This window comes from Schistocerca piceifrons, chromosome 8, assembly GCF_021461385.2.
Source record: "Schistocerca piceifrons isolate TAMUIC-IGC-003096 chromosome 8, iqSchPice1.1, whole genome shotgun sequence".
NCBI classification, from domain to species: Eukaryota; Metazoa; Arthropoda; class Insecta; order Orthoptera; family Acrididae; genus Schistocerca; species Schistocerca piceifrons.
Window position 1 is genome coordinate 397513354 of NC_060145.1, and position 20477 is coordinate 397533830.

The following is a 20477-nucleotide window of genomic DNA, read 5'->3' on the forward strand; positions in this document are numbered from 1 at the left end:
TGTTGTGTTTTAAGTGGATGATATGCCTTTTCACGTTAACTGTTTTGGACATATTGCATTTTGATGAGTTTTCAATAACATTTTTTGAAAATTCACTTTTTTAAATTAAATAAAGCACTTTAACACCAGAAGCAGAAATAAAAACATTAATATGCTCCATTTCCTGTTCTTCAGAGAGAGCACTTTGAATCTATTTGATACTTTTATGAAAGTGTATCCACATCTGCCTAATGGCAGAAAGCAGTTTGAAGTGTGTTTTGGATTTCACATCAGTCACCAATTTGCCTATCATGAATTTCTTCTGATGAATTGTTTTCAGATCATTGACCCCATTTACAGGCTTCAAATTTTTGCATAGTTTAATGTAATCAGATATTTCCAAATCTTTCACCAAAATCTTTCTTCACCCACTTGTGCATTACCTTCCTGGTATGTGTTTGGATTCAATATTTCTGAAGTTTCTTTACTACTCCATCAAAACTTCAGTCAACAGATAAAAAGGAGAGCATTCAAACTAGAAACCCAGGAGGTACATCAGTTAAGGCACTAAAGATTTTCTTCTAATTAAAAACGCAAAAATCAATGAAAAAGTCACTCCAACTCTCCATTGTACTGAATTATAGCAAGCTGTTTCTCACACACTGACATAGTTACTTTACACACCACCATGTTACAGGCTACAATTTGGAGCCCTCTAGTGGCAGAGGGCTGCAAATACAGAGACATGAAGTATAAAGATGTAGAATGTTAATAATGTTTGCTTTATTTTCAAAAGACTTTAAGAGTTTTCACATAATAAATTCAGAGGCATCACTTTTCAACACACTCTTGTAATTTATGGTTAATATTTTATGGAATTAGTTCTTTTAGGAGTATTATTTTATTTTGAAAGCATGGTGTTCGGTTTATACTATAGTAACATAAAGTCACACTTTCGTTATTTTCTTTAAGAAGTGCACAGTTATTAAATATTTGTTACTCATGTGATTACTGTTAAAAATGCGTAATCCTGCATGAAACTGAGATGTGATAACAGTGTCTCTCTCTCACTTGTTATAAATCATAAGACACTGTAGCTTATTGAATAGACACTAATAATTTTAATTGCTTTAAATTGCTACAGTAGGTCATGGAGAATTCTAATTTCACTATTGCACTGCTATAACACTTAACTGAATAGTTGTCTGCAATGTGAAATAAAAATCAATGCTCATAGATTGAACACTGCTGGCGAAATCTTTATGTTGAAGGAGCTTTCTGGGAATCAACTGTCATTTTATGATTTGTTCGTGTTTCATTACATCGTTCCTTCATTAAATTTTTATAAGTAATTGGTGGTCAAAATTTGTTATTTATTCCAATTTAAAAGGTTTATCACTGTGGGTTTCTAGAATATTAGAAACAGCATCAAATTAATGAGAATAAATACTAAACAAAATTATTTTTGCAGTTATCAGTTTGTTTTTAAGTTGCATAAATTACTCAAAACTCTTGAGCTTATTTTTTCAAGATATATTCTTTCTGGATCTTTACCAAGAGAGTTCATCACACTACTGAACATGCACAGAGAGAAACCAATGCCTGTGTTATAGGTCATACACACACACCACACACACACACACACACACACACACACACACACACGTGGCTGGCATCAGAACCTTGACGATACATCTGCTGTTCTGTTGACTTCTTCTTGTTGTCCCCTTGGTCTGTCTGAGTTAGCTTTGTCAGCACCTCATCACAATGAATGAGATATTGACTCAAAGAGATTGTAAAGAAGCTAGAAATTTCTGTCGCGGGTCCTGGGTATATGATTTTACAGCAAAAATCATTAACCCAACACAGTTTACTGCATAATAATAGTTGTTTATTGTTAAATAACATCTATTTTTTACCATTCTCTAGTCTGTGTTTTCCAAATAGTCCTTAACTCTGTAGTATTGATTATTTAAGAAATGTACTTTTAACTATTAGCTTGAATATTAGGATTTTAATTTTCTTTTAATCTCCTTGGACAATTATTGTACAGTTTTATTCCTTTGTAGAAAATACAATCCTGCTCCCAATCCTGCATCCTATGGGTCATTCCCTTGTGGTCGTCTTAGGTGCAAGACCTGTCCCACACAGCCACCCACTACCTCCCACTGTGTTACAGTCAGAAGCATTTCTTACCTTATAAAAGACAGGGCCAGTTGTAAAAGCAGCCATGTTACGTATTGACAATGTTGCAATTACTGTGCAGTATTCCATGTTTCCATGACAAGCAACCAATAGACTGCACACATGAATGACCAATGCCAAGCTATTGTAAACCACAAACTAGACAATCCAGTTGCCTAACATGCTGTGCACCACAACACAAATGACTGCAACAGCTGCATCACTACATGAGCCATATGGATACATCATTCCAGCTCCTCTGAGCTGGAAATTGTCTCTCCCACATATCCTACACTCTCACAATCACCATAGCCTAAACCTCCACTAATCTATTTCCCTTTGTCTCACCTTAAATTTTTCCTTCTCTCTTCTGTTCACATCACTCCTACCCCATCCAGATCATGTACTGCCTTATCCCACCACTCTTCCTCCCTCCTGCACCCTCATAAGGATATACTCTCTCTCTCTCTCTCTCTCTCTCTCTCTCTCTCTCTCTCTCTCTCTCTTCCTCTTCCTCTTCCTCCCCTTCTTTCCCCATTGTACACCCCTCTCCATTTCTTGCTTCCTTCCCTCTCTCTCTCTCTCTCTCTCTCTCTCTCTCTCTCTCTCTCTTCATCTCCACCTACCTCTCTTATCTGCCCTTCCCTGTCACCGACCCCCCTTTCTTCTCTGTACCTCTCATATCCTCTATCCTCTGAATTCCTTTTATCTTGTTGTGCAGCCACTGAGTCGTCTCTCAAAAGGCTTGCCTCACACCATTCCTGCTACTCCCTCATTGCCTCATTTGTCCTTCTCAACCTCCTCCCCACCTCCATCTGCCCAGCCAACTGCTCTCAATAATTGATAATCAACAGTTTTGCAGTTGCCACGTTTGTGTGTGTGTGTGTGTGTGTGTGTGTGTGTGTGTGTGTGTGTGTGTGTGTGTGTAATATTTTGATTTTATGAGTTGGAAATTGTGAAACTAATGAAAAAAGTTTACATTTCTTTCTTTTATAACTCAATTTACAGCTCCACACACACGAGATAGTGGAGGTTTGTGCAAAGATACTGTATCAGGTAGAGCTTCAGCGTACCACTCTGGAACAGATGTGGGGATTCTCAGTGGAAGCAGAACTGATCGAGAACGCCGATCGCCAAGACGAACTGTGCTGTTATGTGAGCAGAGTGGAGGACAAGAGTGTTGCTATGCAGAATGGTAACTATAAGCCACTTATTCTTTAAGCAAAATAGTATATTCCTCAGCTTGCTAGGAAGTGTTCAAGGATGTAACATAGTTAGTCTATGGAATGTATAGTGTTTTCAGAAAATATGCAGACAAAATTAATTATATGGAAATGTCAGACATTAATATTAATTATACTGGTGACACTTTCTTTGTAGTCGGAATAATTAGATGCAGCTATAAAAGATCAACAACCCCTTGTAGACCTTGTAGAAATAGTAGTTGAAATATAGTGTTCAGTTTAGCATGATATTTGTTTTGCACATACAGAATAGTTGATCTTTCAGCATACATTTAATGAAATTCGAAGTGTGCTCTGATTCAGAATATTCAACAGGTATTAGTAATAATAAGAAGTGAGATGATACTCCTTGTTCTCACTATCATGGTGTTTGAATTCATTGTTCTTCCTCCTTTAGATGTTAGGTAGCCAAATGTAAAGGGTTAATCATAACTCCACTGACAAAACTCTAGAACACACAACTTTATAGTGTGGGCAGCCACAGCCACTGAAATTCATGGTAAATTGAACTTGATAAAACCTCAAACAGCTGTTAATTAATGATTTATTCATCTGACCAGTTTATCTGTGTTAAAGCATCATCTTCATGTGATAACATAGATTAGCACACAGAAACACACCCAACATTTGTGGTCACAGAAACCATCCCATGGATAGGGCGAGTAGTCGACAAATAATAACAGGCAAAGCATTGGGGCAAATAGTGGAGGGGATGAGGCACTTGTAGTCGGTTGTCATGAGGGTAAAGCACTGGAGGCAGTCAGCTGTATACAACCTGATGGGGACCACCTTCTGACCGGAGACGCTGGTGAACAATGGAAGAACACAACTGGCCAATTTAGTACACAGCTTACTGCCTCCGGTGCTTTAGCCTCAAAACAACCAACTACAGGGTTTTATATTATATACGCTGCCTTCTACTATCAGATATGTTCATTTTTGACTAGTTTGTTACTGTGCCTCATCCCCTGCACTATTTGCCTCAGTGCCATGTTGGTTATTAGCTGTTGGCTACTTCCCCTCTTCATGGGGTTGGATTCTGTGACTACAAACATTGGGCGTCTGTGTGTGCTAATCTGTGTGACACTGTTATACAATGTTCTACCATTAAAGTGGTTCCCAACCTTTGGAGTTCAAATCCTGTCATGCCTGCCATTTGTTGTGATCTTTCATCATTCACTAGCACCTCTGGTCAGAGTGTGATCTCCACCAATGTAGTGTGCAGCTCACCGCCTCCAGTGCTTTACCCTGACAACAATCAACTACAGATGCCTCATCCCTTGCAATATTCGCCCCAATGCTCTGTCACTTATTTGTTGACTACATGAAACTCTCAGTAATATGGCCCTCAGTAGTCCGGCCTCTCAGTAATCTGGCACACTTCCAGCTTCTAGGCTTTCAACCTGAAATGACGCCTACAATATTAAAATTTCATCTGCAACAATGTTTTTAGTTAATTATAATGTTTGACATTCCTGTAATTGTGGCTTTCCTTGTGGATCATTATCATGGCTTCTTTAGGGAAACACATTATGCCAGACCTCAAGCAGAAACTCGAAATTAGATATAAACTGATCTGAGGTTCTTCGCAGGAAATCATTGCTGCTGGCAACAGTGTTGGACGAGCAACTATTTATGACCAAACTTCAGCAGAAAAGGGGTAATCATAGGCTCACAGGAAAGTTACAATGAAACAGATGAAGAAGAGGACATAGGAGGAGAGAACTTGAGGATATCTCGAACTGCTGGTGCTGAAGCTGGGGATGTCTTCCTGGAGTACATTATGCAATAATCAGAAACGTGGCAGGACCTATGAAATGCTTGTAAAGCCGTTATGTGATAAAGCATACTACTGCTGCATATCATCATCATGTCAACTAAAACTTCGGGACATGTTTCATAGTGAATGTTGAGTGATACTAATACGCAGGTACACACTCAAGGACTAAGTTTTCTGTAAAAATTAATGTATCTTTTGCTTTGATAAAATTTTTATTCTAAATTTTAGGCACTCTCAACAATCTGGCACTTCCGCTAATCCAACACCCATATGTGCGAGGAATGGCTGGTTTAGCAAGAATCTAGTGTACTTCTCCTCTTCATGGGGTTGGATTCTGTGACTATTAACATTGTGCACATCTCTCTGTTTGCAGTTTTACTCTAGTTCAGTTTACCAAAACTTTAGAAGCTGTTTAGGGATATTTTCTGGGAATTGTGTTGTAAGGGACCTATGGCCTCCTGTGACTTGATGCAGAATAATTGCATTTTGTTTGACTTCTTACCCATATCTACTTCTTATCCATAATGCCCTGAAAACATATGCACAGTGATGCAAATGTTAAAAGTATATGCCATGTGTCTTGTTTGGAAACAAACTTGTTCCATTCATGTACGGTACTAGCTGTTGACAACAATTATGCCCAATTTACTTTTTGCATTAGTGGTATGTTAACAATGGTACCCAGCAGTATGGACAGGTTAGGGATAAAGCAATGGCCAGTAGCACCTCATGTGTGGATTCACTGAATGCAGTAGAAGAGTGGCACAATGACACCATGATGACCTGATTGTGCAGCAGCGGAAACCATGTCACAGTACTTTTGGATCTGTAGATTACTCTGTGTTTAGTGCTGTACATTGTAGTTATTGTATATTACAGACTTTTTCATAGTTGTGAAGAAGTTTTGACAAGGTAATTAGGATAACAAAAAGGAAAAGTGTTATAACATTAATACTCTGTAATGAGTCACTGGAGACCATGAGTTCCTTATACTAAAAAACTCAGAAAATGCCCTTGAACATTCCCAAAGTCTTGTCAGTGGAGTTCCAATTCACCCTGATATGGGAAAACTTCTTCTCTAAAGAAAATTGACTGTTTTAGACTATTTACACAATGATGAAAGAGGGTAGTCACATTAAAGTCGTAGGGAGCAATTGGACAAGATGAATATTCTTCACAAATTCAGCTACAAGTAGATGCTACAGTAATTTAAGGAAAAGTGCTCAGGACTAACTACTATTAGGTTACGATTATATGCATACAACAGTTATGTATGTTTTTATTCACAGTAGCACATCATAGGATATCAGGAATATTAGCAGAGCAGTTTTTGAGTCTTAAACAATTAACAAACAAAACATCTAATTTCCACAACAGCAAATTACTTTGTATTCATTGCTATTTATTGTGGGTACAAGCTTTAGCTTAGCAACATGTAAGCAATCTAGCAGTAGTATTGTATGTGCATTACTCACAGTTGCCCCACCAAGTAAGAACTTCAGAAAGTCAAAATTCTGAAAAAATGAATTTTGTAACACATACCAGTTGGAAGTGTGCCTTCCTTTGCTCTAATTAAATGGAAACATTTTGTTTTTAGTCATATTGGATATATATATATATATATATATAATTTGATATCACAAAGATATTGCACATCACAATGACTATGTGCTCACGTGACTGTGAAATATGTTCCACTGAATGAAAACTCAAAAGAATTAGGGAAATATGACTTTAAGTGTCTGCTATACTTCACTGAACAATAACTGAGGACTGGTATGTTACCAAATTATACCTTTAAAAAGTGGAAAATCTAGGATGGAATGTAACAACATTATGAAAAGGAAAGTTGCCACTCACTGTATAACAGAGATGCTGAGTCGCAGATAGGCACCAGTCTGGTGCTACAACTCGCAGTGTGGCCTCAGGTGCCTGAGACTGCAATCATGTGTGGATGAGTGGCATGTGCGTGAATGAGTGAGTGAGTGAGTGAGTGAGAGTGTGTGTGTGTGTGTGTGTGTGTGTGTGTGTGTGTGTGTGTGTGTGTGTGTGTGGGGTGTGTGATATTTTTATCGTGCCTATCTGCAACTCATCATCTCCATTATATGGTAAATGGCAACTTTCCTGTTCATAATATTGTCAAATTACACCTTTATGTTTCACAAATTAAGTATACAACAAAACCTCATTGCATCCTCAATTGTTTACATAAAAAGAACTGAAATGTCGAGCAGATGTCAAAAACAAAGTGGAAGCAATCATTCATTCTGTCATCCTGGATGCTATTCATCGGACTTTGAGAGCTTCAATAATGTGTGTGCCCTCCATGAATATTTATCAGGGCTTGCCATCTACATTACATCCACTATACAAGTCTACGGAGGTCACCCTATGGTGTCCACTCCCGTTCTTCAATGAGAGCTCATGAGAGTTCTTGGAGAGTGTGTAATGAAGGAGGACAACCATGAGCACATCTGTAAAATTTAAAATTTTCCCAGTGAATCAACTGCTCAAAGAGATTTAGGGATTGTAGCCAGTCATTGTAAACTTCATTCCATGATATTTTGGCTGAACAACTGCCAGCCGTCTTCAGGTGAACTGAACAAGGACTGACAAGACGTTTTCTGCTCCATCTTATATTGTGCGCTGATGGTACTGCCGCGCATGCATTGAAGTCATGGAGACAGAAGGACCACACTGCCCAGTGGCAGCACCCTCACTAGTGGAACTGCAAGATTTAGCTGCCATCAGTATAGTCACTGGCTGCAGCTATCAAAGTCTTCTGGCATCTTCATCTTGAGCAAATTTCGGAGATGATGGGATTCCACGCATTATTCAGTGATTACCAACTGAATAACATGTGGAATCCCATCATCTCCAAAATTTGCTCAAGACGAAGACACCAGAAGACTTCCAAAGCTGCGGCCAGCGACAATACCGATGGCAGCTGAGTCTTGCAGTTTCACCAGCGAGGGCGTTGCCGCTGGGCGCTGTGGTCCTTCTGTCTCCGCGACTTCAACACATGTGCAGGAGTACCATCAGCGCACTATATAACATGGAGTGGAGAATGTCTTCGTCAGTCCTTGTTCAGTTCACCTGTAGATGGTTGGCAGTTGTCCAGCCAAAATATTGTGGAATGAAGTTTACGACGACCGACTGCAATCCTGAAATCTCTTTGAACATGAACACGTCTGTCAAGCATGTCCCACATATGTTTTGAAAAAAGCTGCTGCCTCTGCAGTTATATTGTATAACTGCTGTTAATCTGCTATTGGTGGCTAGTATTTATGTACATCTATAAATACTGAGTCATACTTACAGTAATGAATCTAGATATTCAGATAATTGCTAGGAATAGTGGCTAATGAGGTATGTTCTTAATTTTCTTTTGAATTCAGAGGGATTATCAGTTTCTTGCTTTAAGTTAGATGGGGGCTTGTTGAATATCTTCTCTCCAGAGTACACAGCTCCATTCTGAACCATAGATGAGGTGGCAAAGTGTACGTGGAAATAGCTTTCATGCCTTTTATTGTAATTGTGTACGTCATAGTTTTGCTTAATCTGATCAGCAACAAATAACGTTAAGTAGTGAATGTATTAGAAAGTGAGTACAAGAATCCTAAGATGGTTTCTGCAAGCTGTACAATTATCTACTTTACATGTTAATCTTACTGGTCACTTCTGCTGAATGAACACTTTATCTCCTTGGAGATGGTTGTTGTAAGGGCTTTATGCTATGGTAAAGATCACCTGAAGCTATACAGATGCAGTTAGTATTTTTAAATGTAATAAAGCTCAACAAGCCAAATTGTTCAACTATTTGCTGAGCATTTTGAAATTTGTGAGTACTAATTGCATCTTTATAGCCTCTTATGTTGTCTCCAGTATTAGGAAACAAAATGTTTTGCACAAAAACTTTTCATATATCATAGGCTAATACTTAACAAGATGTAAATACCAGCCATGAAAGCCTGCATTGTACAATCAAACATTCATTCTGTAGTGTCCTGCAGTCAGCAGGAAAGAACTAACAGTCAATCTGAACACAATTTATTACAAATAAAGAAAAAACACCACCTTGGCATACACTTAAGTTTTAAATGCAGAAGCAAACAAAAAAAACCACTCCTCTGTGGTAGCAAAACAGGTAAGCAAACAAGATGATGGAAGAAAATACTGACCAAAACTACTCTACAAAATACAACATGCTACTACAGGACTACGGTGAGTGAATACAAGGCTAGGGCCAGCGTAAGTACTGGCCGAAGCTGTTCCTAGCAGTTGGTAAACACTGACGGTCTGACGGTCTAGGCATGCTTATAAAGCAAGGTTGGCAGAGTACGACAGCAGTCATAAGAGTTCCGATTGGTGGAACTCTGTCACATGTTGTCTGGCGAAGTAGTTCCATGTTTATTTGGAAAGTCAGTTACTGTTTCTGTCTGCTGGCGATGTTTCTACCCGTGCTGCTGAAAGAGGGTTAGCAACCCATCTTGCGTGTCAGTTTTGCAGGCCCTCTAACAATAAGGAGCCGCTACAGCATTTCTCCCCCTGGGAAAATAGATGCACAGCACCACAAACGTCCATAGGAGTATGGGCGACCTAGTTGATGTCCATGGGTTTATGGCTAGCAGGGGTGGGAGGTGGAGACGCAGCATGGGCAGCTGGTGGTGGAGACAGTGGGTGAGGTGCAGGTGGAAGTGAAGGTTCTGCTACAGAGTGGTCGGCAGTAGGCATTGGCAGCTCCCCCGGGGCTTCATGGTCCACCAGACAGGGGCGAAGCTGGTTGAGGTGCCAGCGTATGGTGGAACCGTCAGCCCATCAAAGAGATGCCATCACCCAAGCACAGAGTTCGGTGATGTTGGCAGGCACACAGCGTACCCGTGGATAAGAGAAGGTCCGCCCCCAGACCTCTTGCCTGACGCAAAAAGAGTGCATCGGCATGCAGGCAGGAAGGTGAGAAGGAACCAGAAACCAGGAAAGATATGGGGGAGCAGAATGGTGGACCATGACGTGTCTCAGCTGGACTTTTAATGGCATGGGGGGGCAGTGTGGTGTGTAGCCAAGAAAAGAAGCACGGCCTCCTCCAGCGGGTGATGGGTCAGCAGCTTATTGAGCTGGGTCTCGAATGTCCGCACAAATCATTCTGCCTGGCCATTTGATGCAGAATGAAATGGGGCAGTATGGACAAGGGAAATTCTATTGGCAGTACAGAAGTGCTTAAACTTGGTTGAAGTAAACTGTGGACCGTTATCCGTAACACTCGTTTTGGGGAGCTCGTCAACAGCAAAGAGGTGCCAGAGAATTTTGATACTCTCAGCAGAAGTGGTGCTCATCACATGGGAAGTGTATGGGTATCCCAACCCAGAGTCAATCAGGATGAGCCACTGGGAACCACGAAAGGGCCCTGTGAAATCCAAATGAAGACAATCCCATGGAGCAGCAGCATCTGGCCATGAAAAATACTGGTGCGGGTGTGCGTCTGACATGTTTGGCACATGTTGCAGGCTGATACAAGGGAGACAATGTCTTTATTCATACCGCGCCAATAAATGTGTCGGCGGGCCAGCTGTTTGGTGAGGATGATGTCCCTGTGGCCAGTGTGAAGAAGGTCAAGGACCCGGAGGTGCAATGCAGACACAGAACATCAGAATTGCTATGCAAAAGGATAACTCCATTGCAGAATAAGAGACTTTGCCGATGATCTCAAAAGTGCTGGACCTCTGCATTGTCTGATCCTGAGCGGTGACCCAACAGCCTGCATCGGCATCCAACAGAAGCACATCCAGAGCTGCGTCCATGTCTGGGTCCACATGGAAACACACCAAGTGGGAAGCATCAAACTCACGATCCACTACGGCAGGCAGCTGGGACAGAAAATCGGTGTTTGCATGCCATTCAGAAGTATGGTAGACAATATCAAAGTCAAACATCACCAGGAAGAGTGCCCAATGCTGGAGACGGCGTGCCGTCTGGGTGGATGCTCCAGCACCCAGGTGAAACAAAGAAACCAAAGGTTTGTGACCAGTCTGCAGTGTGAAATGATGACCATACATGAAATTGTAGAACTTTGTCAGGGCAAAAACCAGCACCAAAGCTTCCTTTTCAATTTGACTATATTTGGCTTGAGCATTGGTCAATTTTTTGTATGCAAAAACCACAGGTCTCTCAACGCCGTCGACCACTTGTGAGAGGACCACATCCAGGCCATAGTCTGAGGCATCGGTGGTGATGATGAGGACAGAGAAGAATCGTAAGCAGTCAGACAAGGAGGGCGGGAGAGAGCTGACTTGAGATGTATGAAAGCCAGCTCATACACCGTCTCCCAAACCCAATTCGCACCCATGTGCAATAACCCGGTCAAGGGCACCAAAATCTCAGTGGCGTGGGGTATAAAATGCCAATGATGATGATTTTTGGTTTGTGGGGCACTCAACTGAGCGGTTATCAGTGCCTGTACAAATTCCCAACCTCTGCTCAGTCCACTCTCACCACTTCCATTAATGATGATGAAATGAGAACAACACAAACACCCAGTCATCTCGAATCAGGTGAAAATCCCTGACTCTGCCGGTAATCGAACCCGGGCCGCTGTACTTGGGAAGTGAGGATGTGACTGTGAGACCATGAGCTGTGGAATTAAATGCTGATAATAGTTGATTTGACTGAGGATGGACTGTAGTTGCTTTACATTGGTGGGAGGAGGCCAGTTTTGAATCACCTCAATATACTCCTCAGAGGCATGTAGGCCATGGGCATCAATCATGAATCTGAGATAGCTGACCTCTCATGCAAAAAAGTCATACTTTTCTTTCTGGCAACGCAGTTTAGCCTCAGAAAACAGCCAGTATAGCTTGTCCACGAGGTCCACTGCTGATGAGCCACTGACGATGACATTGTCCAGATAATTGGCTACCCCGGGTACATGGCTTGTGAGGCATTCCAAACAACACTGGAAAATGGCAGGGGCACTGGCAATGCGAAACAGGAGGCAGTTGTATGGGAAAAGGCCACACAAGGTTTTTATGACTAGGATCTGCTGTGATTTCTGGTCCAAAGACAGCTGCAAATAAGCATTGTACAAATCAATTTTGGTGAAAACGGTTGAGCCCACAAGATGTGTGAGGATGTCATCCACCAATGGGACAGGATAGGCATTGATGATGGACTGAGAATTGACCATGACCTTAAAATCGCCACAGACGTGTAAAGCACTGTTCAGCTTCTCGACTATCACGATAGGCGTCGCCCAACAACTGTGTGCGACGAGAGAAAGGATGCCTTCATCCTGTAAGCGGCGAAGTTCCACCTGGAGCCTGTCTCAGAGAGCAAAGGGAACTGGGCAGGCCTTAGAAAAATGAGGAACAGCAGAGGGAAGAAGCTGAACATGCATAGTGAAACCCTTGCATTTTCTGAGCAATGGGGCGATGAGGGAATTGACACCACTTGTTCTGCGTCCTGCACAGATAAACCCAGGGGACAAAAAATTAGTTGCACCAGGGGATCCAACCACCAAAAACTGAGCTGTGAAGGAACAACCATTGTAAGAGATTTGTGTGGAAAAAACGCCATCGACGGATATAGAGTGATTACTGAAACTGTGCAAGGTGCAAGTGTATGGGGATAAAGCCGGCAAACTCAAATGTTGGTATGTGGCACCATCCACAATAGAGACAGATGATGTTGTGTCAATTTGGAAGACCACCGGAATATGCATGACCTCCAAGGTAATGAGAAAATGGGCACCTGACTGGGGAATGATGGAGAATACTTGGCTGTCAATGGAATGCAAAGCTTCCAGGTCCTGATGTGATGATTCGCGATGAGCCTGTGAGTCTGCAGGAAGCGTGGCATCGACATGATGTTTTTGTGAAGCCTGACACACCACAGTGCTAGGGCCTGTTTGGCTGTAAGCCATGCATCTTACTCACCAGTGGAGGCTCTCTGACCATTGGTGGGTCCGTAAACAGTCTGGACAGGATAGAAGCGGGGTGGAAGACTTCCTGTCATGGAGTGGGCCAATGGATCGACAAGGCTCCCACTCGGTGCTAAGCAACTGGCGAGCTGTGAAAACAGCTGGATCAAGACATGGTGGTTGTAACCTGTGAGACTGTTCAAGCGCATGAATGATCAGCAGACAGATGTCGAGAGATAGGTGCATGAAAAACCAGCATACTGCAAATCAACAAAGAGACATAAGGCTGCTTGCAGGCGATGTCAGTGCACCAGAATTTACAATCGCGGGAGAGACCCTGGAGCTTTATAATCTATTCAAGATAAGTCTGACCTGGAGACTTTTGACAAGAAAAGAAAGTCTGACTGGTGGAGGTGCCATGTATTTGTGCATCAAAGTACTGAAAAAGGCAGCCGTTAATGTAAGTAAATGGGAGGTCTCGAGGGGGACTGCTCAGGGTTCAATTGTTGAATTAAACGATACACCTGTGGGCCAGCTGTTGCTAAAACAAAGCCTGACTTTGATTTTCGTCGTGGATCCCATGTGCCAGTAAATTTTGTTCCAACTGTTCAACATAATTTGGCCATGGTTTGACAGGCCTATTGAAAGCCAGAAACGTTGGTGGAGCCACGTGTAAAGTGTTCAATTTACCTGCGATGGAATCGACCCTATGGGTTGCTTCTTGCAACGCTGGCGAGTGAGAGCGAATGTCCAAATGCGTGAGCATTGCCTGAATCTCCTGTAGTTTCCACCAAGGAATGAGGAAGCTCCTCAGAGGAGGCCATTCTGTTCGAAAATGAAAGTTGTATCCTTGTCATCAATAACTGTAGTGTCCTGCAGTCAGCACAAAAGAACTAACAGTCAGTTCGGATGCACTTTATTACAATTAAAGAAAAACGCCTTCTTGGCATACACTAAGTTTTAAACGCAAAAAAAAAAAAAAAAAAAAAAAAAAAAAAAAAAAAAAAAAAAAAAAAAGACAATTCTGTGATAGCAAAACAGATAAGGAAACAAGACAATGGAAGAAAATGCTGACCAAAACTACTCCACGGCAACGGCCTTGCCACAGTGGATACACCGGTTCCCATGAGATCACCGAAGTTAAGCGCTGTCAGGCATGGCTGGCACTTGGATGGGTGACCATCCAGCCGCCATGCACTGTTGCCATTTTTTGGGGTGCACTCAGCCTCGTGATGCCAATTGAGGAGCTACTCGACCGAATAGTAGCGGCTCTGGTCAAAGAAAACCATCCTAATGACAGGGAGAGTGGTGTGCTGACCACACACCCTTCCTATCCGCATCCTCACCTGAGGATGATACGGCAGTCGGATGGTCCCGATGGGCCACTTGTGGCCTTAACACGGAGTGCATGCACATGCACAAAACTACTCCACAAAATACAACATGCTCCTACAAGACTATGGCGAGTGAATACAAGGCTAGGGCTGGCATAAGTACCGGCCAGAGCTGTTCTTAGCAGTTGGTAAACACTGCCAATCTGATAGTCTAGGTGTGCTTATAAAGCCAGGTCAGCGGAGTGCTACATCAGTTCTGACTGGTGGAACACTGTCACATGTTGTCTGGCGAAGTAGTTCTGTGTTTGTTTGGTAAGTCTTTTACTGTTTCTGTCCACTGGTGATGTTTCTCTCTGCCCTGCAGAAAGGGGGTTAGCAATTTGTCTTGCGTGTTGGTTCTGCGGCCCTCTAACAATAAGGGGCTGCTACAACACATTCATTCATTCATTCAGTTTCATTCACATATAATTCTCTGTAAATCTCATCATGATGGAGAGCATTCAGCTGTGTGGAGGGAGTCAAGTGATGTATGCTCTCAGAGGTGTGGAGGGAGTTAAGTTGTATATTAATAGATCAAAGAAATATCTTCTGCCTATTTCTGTAAAGTATGCCAACAACAAACAATTGAAAATCTGGAATGGAGTAACAGCAATATGAATTAAGACAGATTGCAGCTCACCACATATAGTAAATGTTGAACAGCATACAGACACATTTAAAAGTTAACTAAGTTAAGGGATGAAGACCTTTGTCAGGCTTAAAAAAGCGTTCGCTCACAACTGAAACACGCATGGCCACTGTCATCTCCAGGTGCCAACACTCCATTGGAGTCGCAGACTCAGTGCCCATAGACAACAATGACTGCGTGTGTGTGTGTGTGTGTGTGTGTGTGTGTGTGTGTGTGTGTGTGTCTAGCCCTGACAAAGGGCTTCTTTGTCTGATAGCTTAGTCTACTTTGAAATGTGCCTCTCTGAATATCTCTTTTATGTGGTGAGTAACAATCTATGCTAACTCTTATGACTAACAGTAATCTGCTCCAATTATGATTACAGCAGTTGTTCTTAAGACTGCTTTATATATGTTTTGGGTGTTTGTATACTTATAAAGTAAGGATCTATCTAATATAAAAATTAGTCACATTAGCCAAAATTTGTCTGGCAATAACAAAAACAATAAAAGTTGCCTAAAAGCACAGCATTAACTTAAGATATTGATCAAAATAATAGTCCTTTTTCAGTGGATGTTGATCACATGACAATCACTGTCTCACACAAGTACATTGAAAAATTATTGGTTATAAGTTTATTCTTGGAACAGTTTGTAATTTAGAAAATGATGCACACCAGTAAAACTTGCATGTAATCTAGCATTCCATTAAATCCACTGATGCTGTACAGTTCACATTATACAAACCAGTAAATGTAGTAAATAAATTTCTGTATAATAACTTTTTGTACAGGAATAATCAAGGGCGACGAGATCATGGTAATAAATGGTGCTATAGTGAGCGACTTGGACATGATGTATCTCGAGAGTGTTCTCCAAGAAGAACTCGCCCTGTGCATGATGATGAGGTCATCACGGACAGAGCCGCCAGATCTTGTGGGTATTATGCGTGCGACGGACGACATCATCGAGAGCCTCGTCTGCCCACCTCCCCCTTCAGATCCCCCTATCATCAGCGAAGAGATGATATCAGGGCTCATTGTTCCTGCACCCGGCTGGAGTGAGTATTCCTTTTAAACATGATTACATCCAGAAAATCAGTAGATTGTTTCATTTGAGCTGTACCACTTTCTTTCAAGTTTTTCATCTCGAGAAGTAGTAGATTGTTGAATTTGAATGGCAGTACTTTATTTCGAGCTTCTACCCTTTGCTTAGTTCTGGTGCCCACAATGTCAGTTACTGTTCATGGTAGGAACAGTGTCAAAGAATTCAATTAAAATCTCATAAGGCCAAAATTTGCTTGAAAACATGTTATTCATTTAAGTTTTAATAAAATATGTATTATAAAGGCCCAGATAAAATGGTGAATTACATTGACCGAAAGACAAAAAAGGAATTGAAGCCCTAAAGCTCTAAAACAAATGGTTATGGGGCACTCCATCTGAAGACAAAAAGTAACTTATTAAAATGACTAGATGGGCAAGATAACCACAGAGCTAAATAGCAACACTTCTCACAAATATTTATCATCTTCCCACATTCATTAAAGTCCTTTTGGGCTGCGAATGGTGTGTGATTTTTCCATATAATTAGTTTCCCATGTACCTTTCTCTTCATCAGATGATATGGAGGCACTGCTGGTTTGAAAGCTTTAAATCCTTATCCTTCATAAATGCTGCCACCTGTCTCTATGGTAACTACATTATTTTACGTCTAATAGTTAAGTTCATTTTGAAATATTTTTTCTTCTGTGTAATGAAACTACTCAAGAAATACAGTTTGTGACTGAATATTTTCTGGCTTTTGTTTATGCTCTGATACCTACAAATATTGCTTAAAATACCATATGCAACAGTTGCATCTTGGATGTGTTAATATTGGGCAACGGTTAGATAAATTATTTTCTGTTAATATCAAAATGAAGAAAATCTTACACGAAAATGGAATTTGTGTGTAATGTTTAGAATGATTATAATTAAAGGTCCAGTTTCAAAATGCTGGGAAAAAAGAATTGGTGCTCAGAATAATGAATTGAATATTACCAAACAAGGAGCAAACATTATGGAAACAAAGAAAAGTTAATGAAAATTTCCCCACTAGATGGAACTGTAAGCATCATAACTTAAATGGGTCCGGCTGCAAATGACAGATGAATCACACATTGCATCAGCTGTACTGTCCAAGTACTGCATAAGTTTAGCATTCAACAATTGTGGCATAACAGCAAGGTCATACCATATCAGATTGGAAAAATTTATTTTTATTGTCCTGAGACCAAAAACTGCATAAAAGGCAACAATGATATCAGCTTTTAATTGTCCTGAGGCCAAAAACCTCATAAAAAGCACCAAGGAAATCAATTTTTAACTGTCCTAAAACCAAAAACTGCATAAGAAGCAACAATAAAATCTGTTTCAATTGTCATGAGACCAGAGAAAAACATGTTCAGTATGCTGTTCATCATTTTCTGCCATAAGTTTAAATCAAGAAACAGCATGTTACATGACAGATTTAGTGTCTCAAGGGTCACATTAAGAATGTGTTGCACAATGTGTGCCTTCATTGCAGATGTGTTTGTGATTGGGGCACTGAATACAGCACCTTCCAGATAACCCTACCAGCCAGAAGTCACATAGGATCCTTGGTAATCCTAGTATTTCCAAAATACCTCTGCTGCAGCTTTTCACTGACACTGTAATGTGCGGTGGAGTGCCATGTTACAGTATAACTTTGATGTGTAAGCATTGATTGATGCCTGTACATGCCAAATTTATATTGTCATATATGTCATTATAACTATACTGAGTCTACATGACTGCCTGTAATGTACTGATGATAGTTGCACTGTTAGCTGAAATCTGGATTTGCAATAACATACAGATGATATTACGATGGATGCCGACCATCCTTCTGTCCTGGATGACATCACAGTCTTAGGATACAATTATTCTCATGGAATAAAACCTGGTGGGTAGTTTCATATGGATAGCAATGCAAGATGTTTTGTAGAATTTTATGCACCATGGTCATAGGCATATCCAAAGTTCGGGCAATTCCCTGTGCACTGCCTGTTTGCACAGCACTGCTTGACCCCCCCCCCCCCACCCCCCCCCCTGCAATGCTGTGGCCACATCTTCTACTGATGTCACATCAGTCGTTTTCTCCTTCTGCCACATAACATTTCAAAAGAACATGTCTTTTTGAATTTTATAATCATTTTCTCCAGACTCTTGGTGGACATTTTATCAACACTGTTTTTCATACTCTTGAGTACCCGAAACTTCTGCAGAGCTGTTGACACACAGTCACCATTCTTGTAGAAGAACTTTGCCAGTAGCATGTAATGTTTCATTAATACATTCATGGTGAGTGTCTCATTGCAAATTCTGCTGAATACGGTGCCATCTAGTGCCAAAATTTTCATTAAATTTTGTTTCCATAATATTTTCATCTTCTTTGATAGTATTCTGTTCAAATATAATTACAGCATTTTGGAATTGGAACCTTAATTATAATCACCCTGCATTTCACCATGGCATCATCTTAAGTCCTCTTAATGTCTGATTGCTGGAAATTGTTATTAAATTTTGGCCCGAACAACATTATGAGACAAGAAGCTCAGATAATACTCATCATTTTGCTTGATTACTTGGTTTTGTATCCTTTACATGACAGAACATTGGCGAACCTTACAAATCCTGTGAAACTTGTTCTTTCTTATACAGTTTACAAACAGCGTACTTTCTATTTCATTTTCTTGTGTATTCTTCAAATTACATTCACAGTGCTATCTGTAAGTCAAAATGGGCTTTTAATATTAATTTAAATAATATTATTTAACACTTTCCATAGTTTCTGCCAATATTGTAGAATTTTGTTATCCTGAATCATTGACTACCAAATGAAACACAAAATGGAGGTTTTAGTATTTCAAAAAAACAAATTTAAATGTTCCAGGCAAGGAGCTTTACTCTCCCGAGGCGGAGAGCTCTCCTGCTCCTTCTAGTGAAGCTGGCGGAAAAACTACTTCCCGGACGAACTCATTCGAAATAGAAAATCTACTGAAGGTATAAAAAACACAGAATTTTTCATAAGAAAATAACATAAGTGCCAGTGTTCATAGTAAATGCGAATGCCAGTAGAGGAGAAATATATGTGCATTAAACACTGAGTGTGTAACTCAGAAAATTTCAACTTGGATACTGCATTATGTGACTTACAATTTCAAATTGCCTGTGAAGTACTCAAATGCTACATGCCATTTGGGTGGGAAAGATATGGAGTGTATAAAGTAAGTTTATTTATCCTGTTGGATGTATAGCCGGGTGATCTGTTTTAGTAGTTGCATGTACTGTGTTCTATGGGGACTAGCAGAGCTATATTTCAAGTGCAAGGAGTTGGCATGATACACTGTTATGTTTTCTTTCACAGATCACTACTAGTGAAGTGAAGATTGGAGAGGCTTGACTTTAATATGCAGGCTCTCTCTCTCTCTCTCTCTCTCTCTCTCTCTCTCTCTCTCTCTTTCTCCTCCCCCAACCCTCCCCCTTTCTCCTTAAAAAAACTTCTGTTAGAATGTTGGTTAATAGCTAACTCAAGGAGGTTTTGCATCAGGTAAGAGACTTTGCTGAAGTTTATTGAAGTGGAAATAAATTGCTTTGTTGGGAGCTTAAATATGTCTGCTTCAGTCCACTAGTAGATTAGAAAATGATATATTAAAAGTAGTCCATGAATTTTGTTATTTGGGCTGAAAAATAACTGATGCTGGCTGAAGTAGAGATGATGTTAAAAACAGACTGGCAAAATCACGAAAAGTGTTTCTCAAGGTAAGAATCTTGATAGCATTGAATATGAATTTAAATGTTAGGAAGCCTTTTATGAGGGTATTTTTCTGGAGTGTAGCCTTGTATGGAAGTGAAACATGGTCGATACACTATTCAGACAGGAACAGACTAGAAGCTTTTGAAATGTGGTGCTATAGAAGAATGCTAAAGATTGGATAGTTAGATCAAATAACTAATGTGGTACTGAATCAAATAGGGGGGAGGGGGGGGGGGGGGGGTGGAGGGTGAAGAATGTGGTACAATCTGACTGTAAGAATGGATTGTTTATCACCATAGCATGCTCTGTTCTGTGCAGAAGGCCAAGTAAAGATACCTAACCACACCTTTCTTATGGTGCCCAGATTGCATGGTAATTGACCTCTTTCTAAATGTATTTACCTCAGCATTGCATATCATCCTGCTTTCTGGAGGGCTGAGTTCTGTAAGACCGACCTACTTGTGTTTTCAAAGAGTATGATCATGTGATGCACTCTCTCCATTATATAGTAAATCAATGGAAAAGTACTTACCTTTTCCAGAGAAAGGTTTCGATTG

The 20477-nt window shown here is 40.7% G+C and overlaps 1 protein-coding gene across 1 annotated transcript in view; it reads left to right on the forward strand.

Annotated features, from left to right (window-relative positions):
- The window catches only part of LOC124712378 (protein still life, isoforms C/SIF type 2), a 568005-nt gene that overhangs the window by 464879 nt on the left and 82649 nt on the right, over positions 1–20477 (forward strand). The window contains exons 7-9 of the mRNA XM_047242673.1: positions 3172–3358; positions 15893–16159; positions 19057–19166. Coding sequence (XP_047098629.1) covers positions 3172–3358; positions 15893–16159; positions 19057–19166 — 564 coding nt within the window. The remainder of the gene's footprint in view (positions 1–3171; positions 3359–15892; positions 16160–19056; positions 19167–20477) is intronic.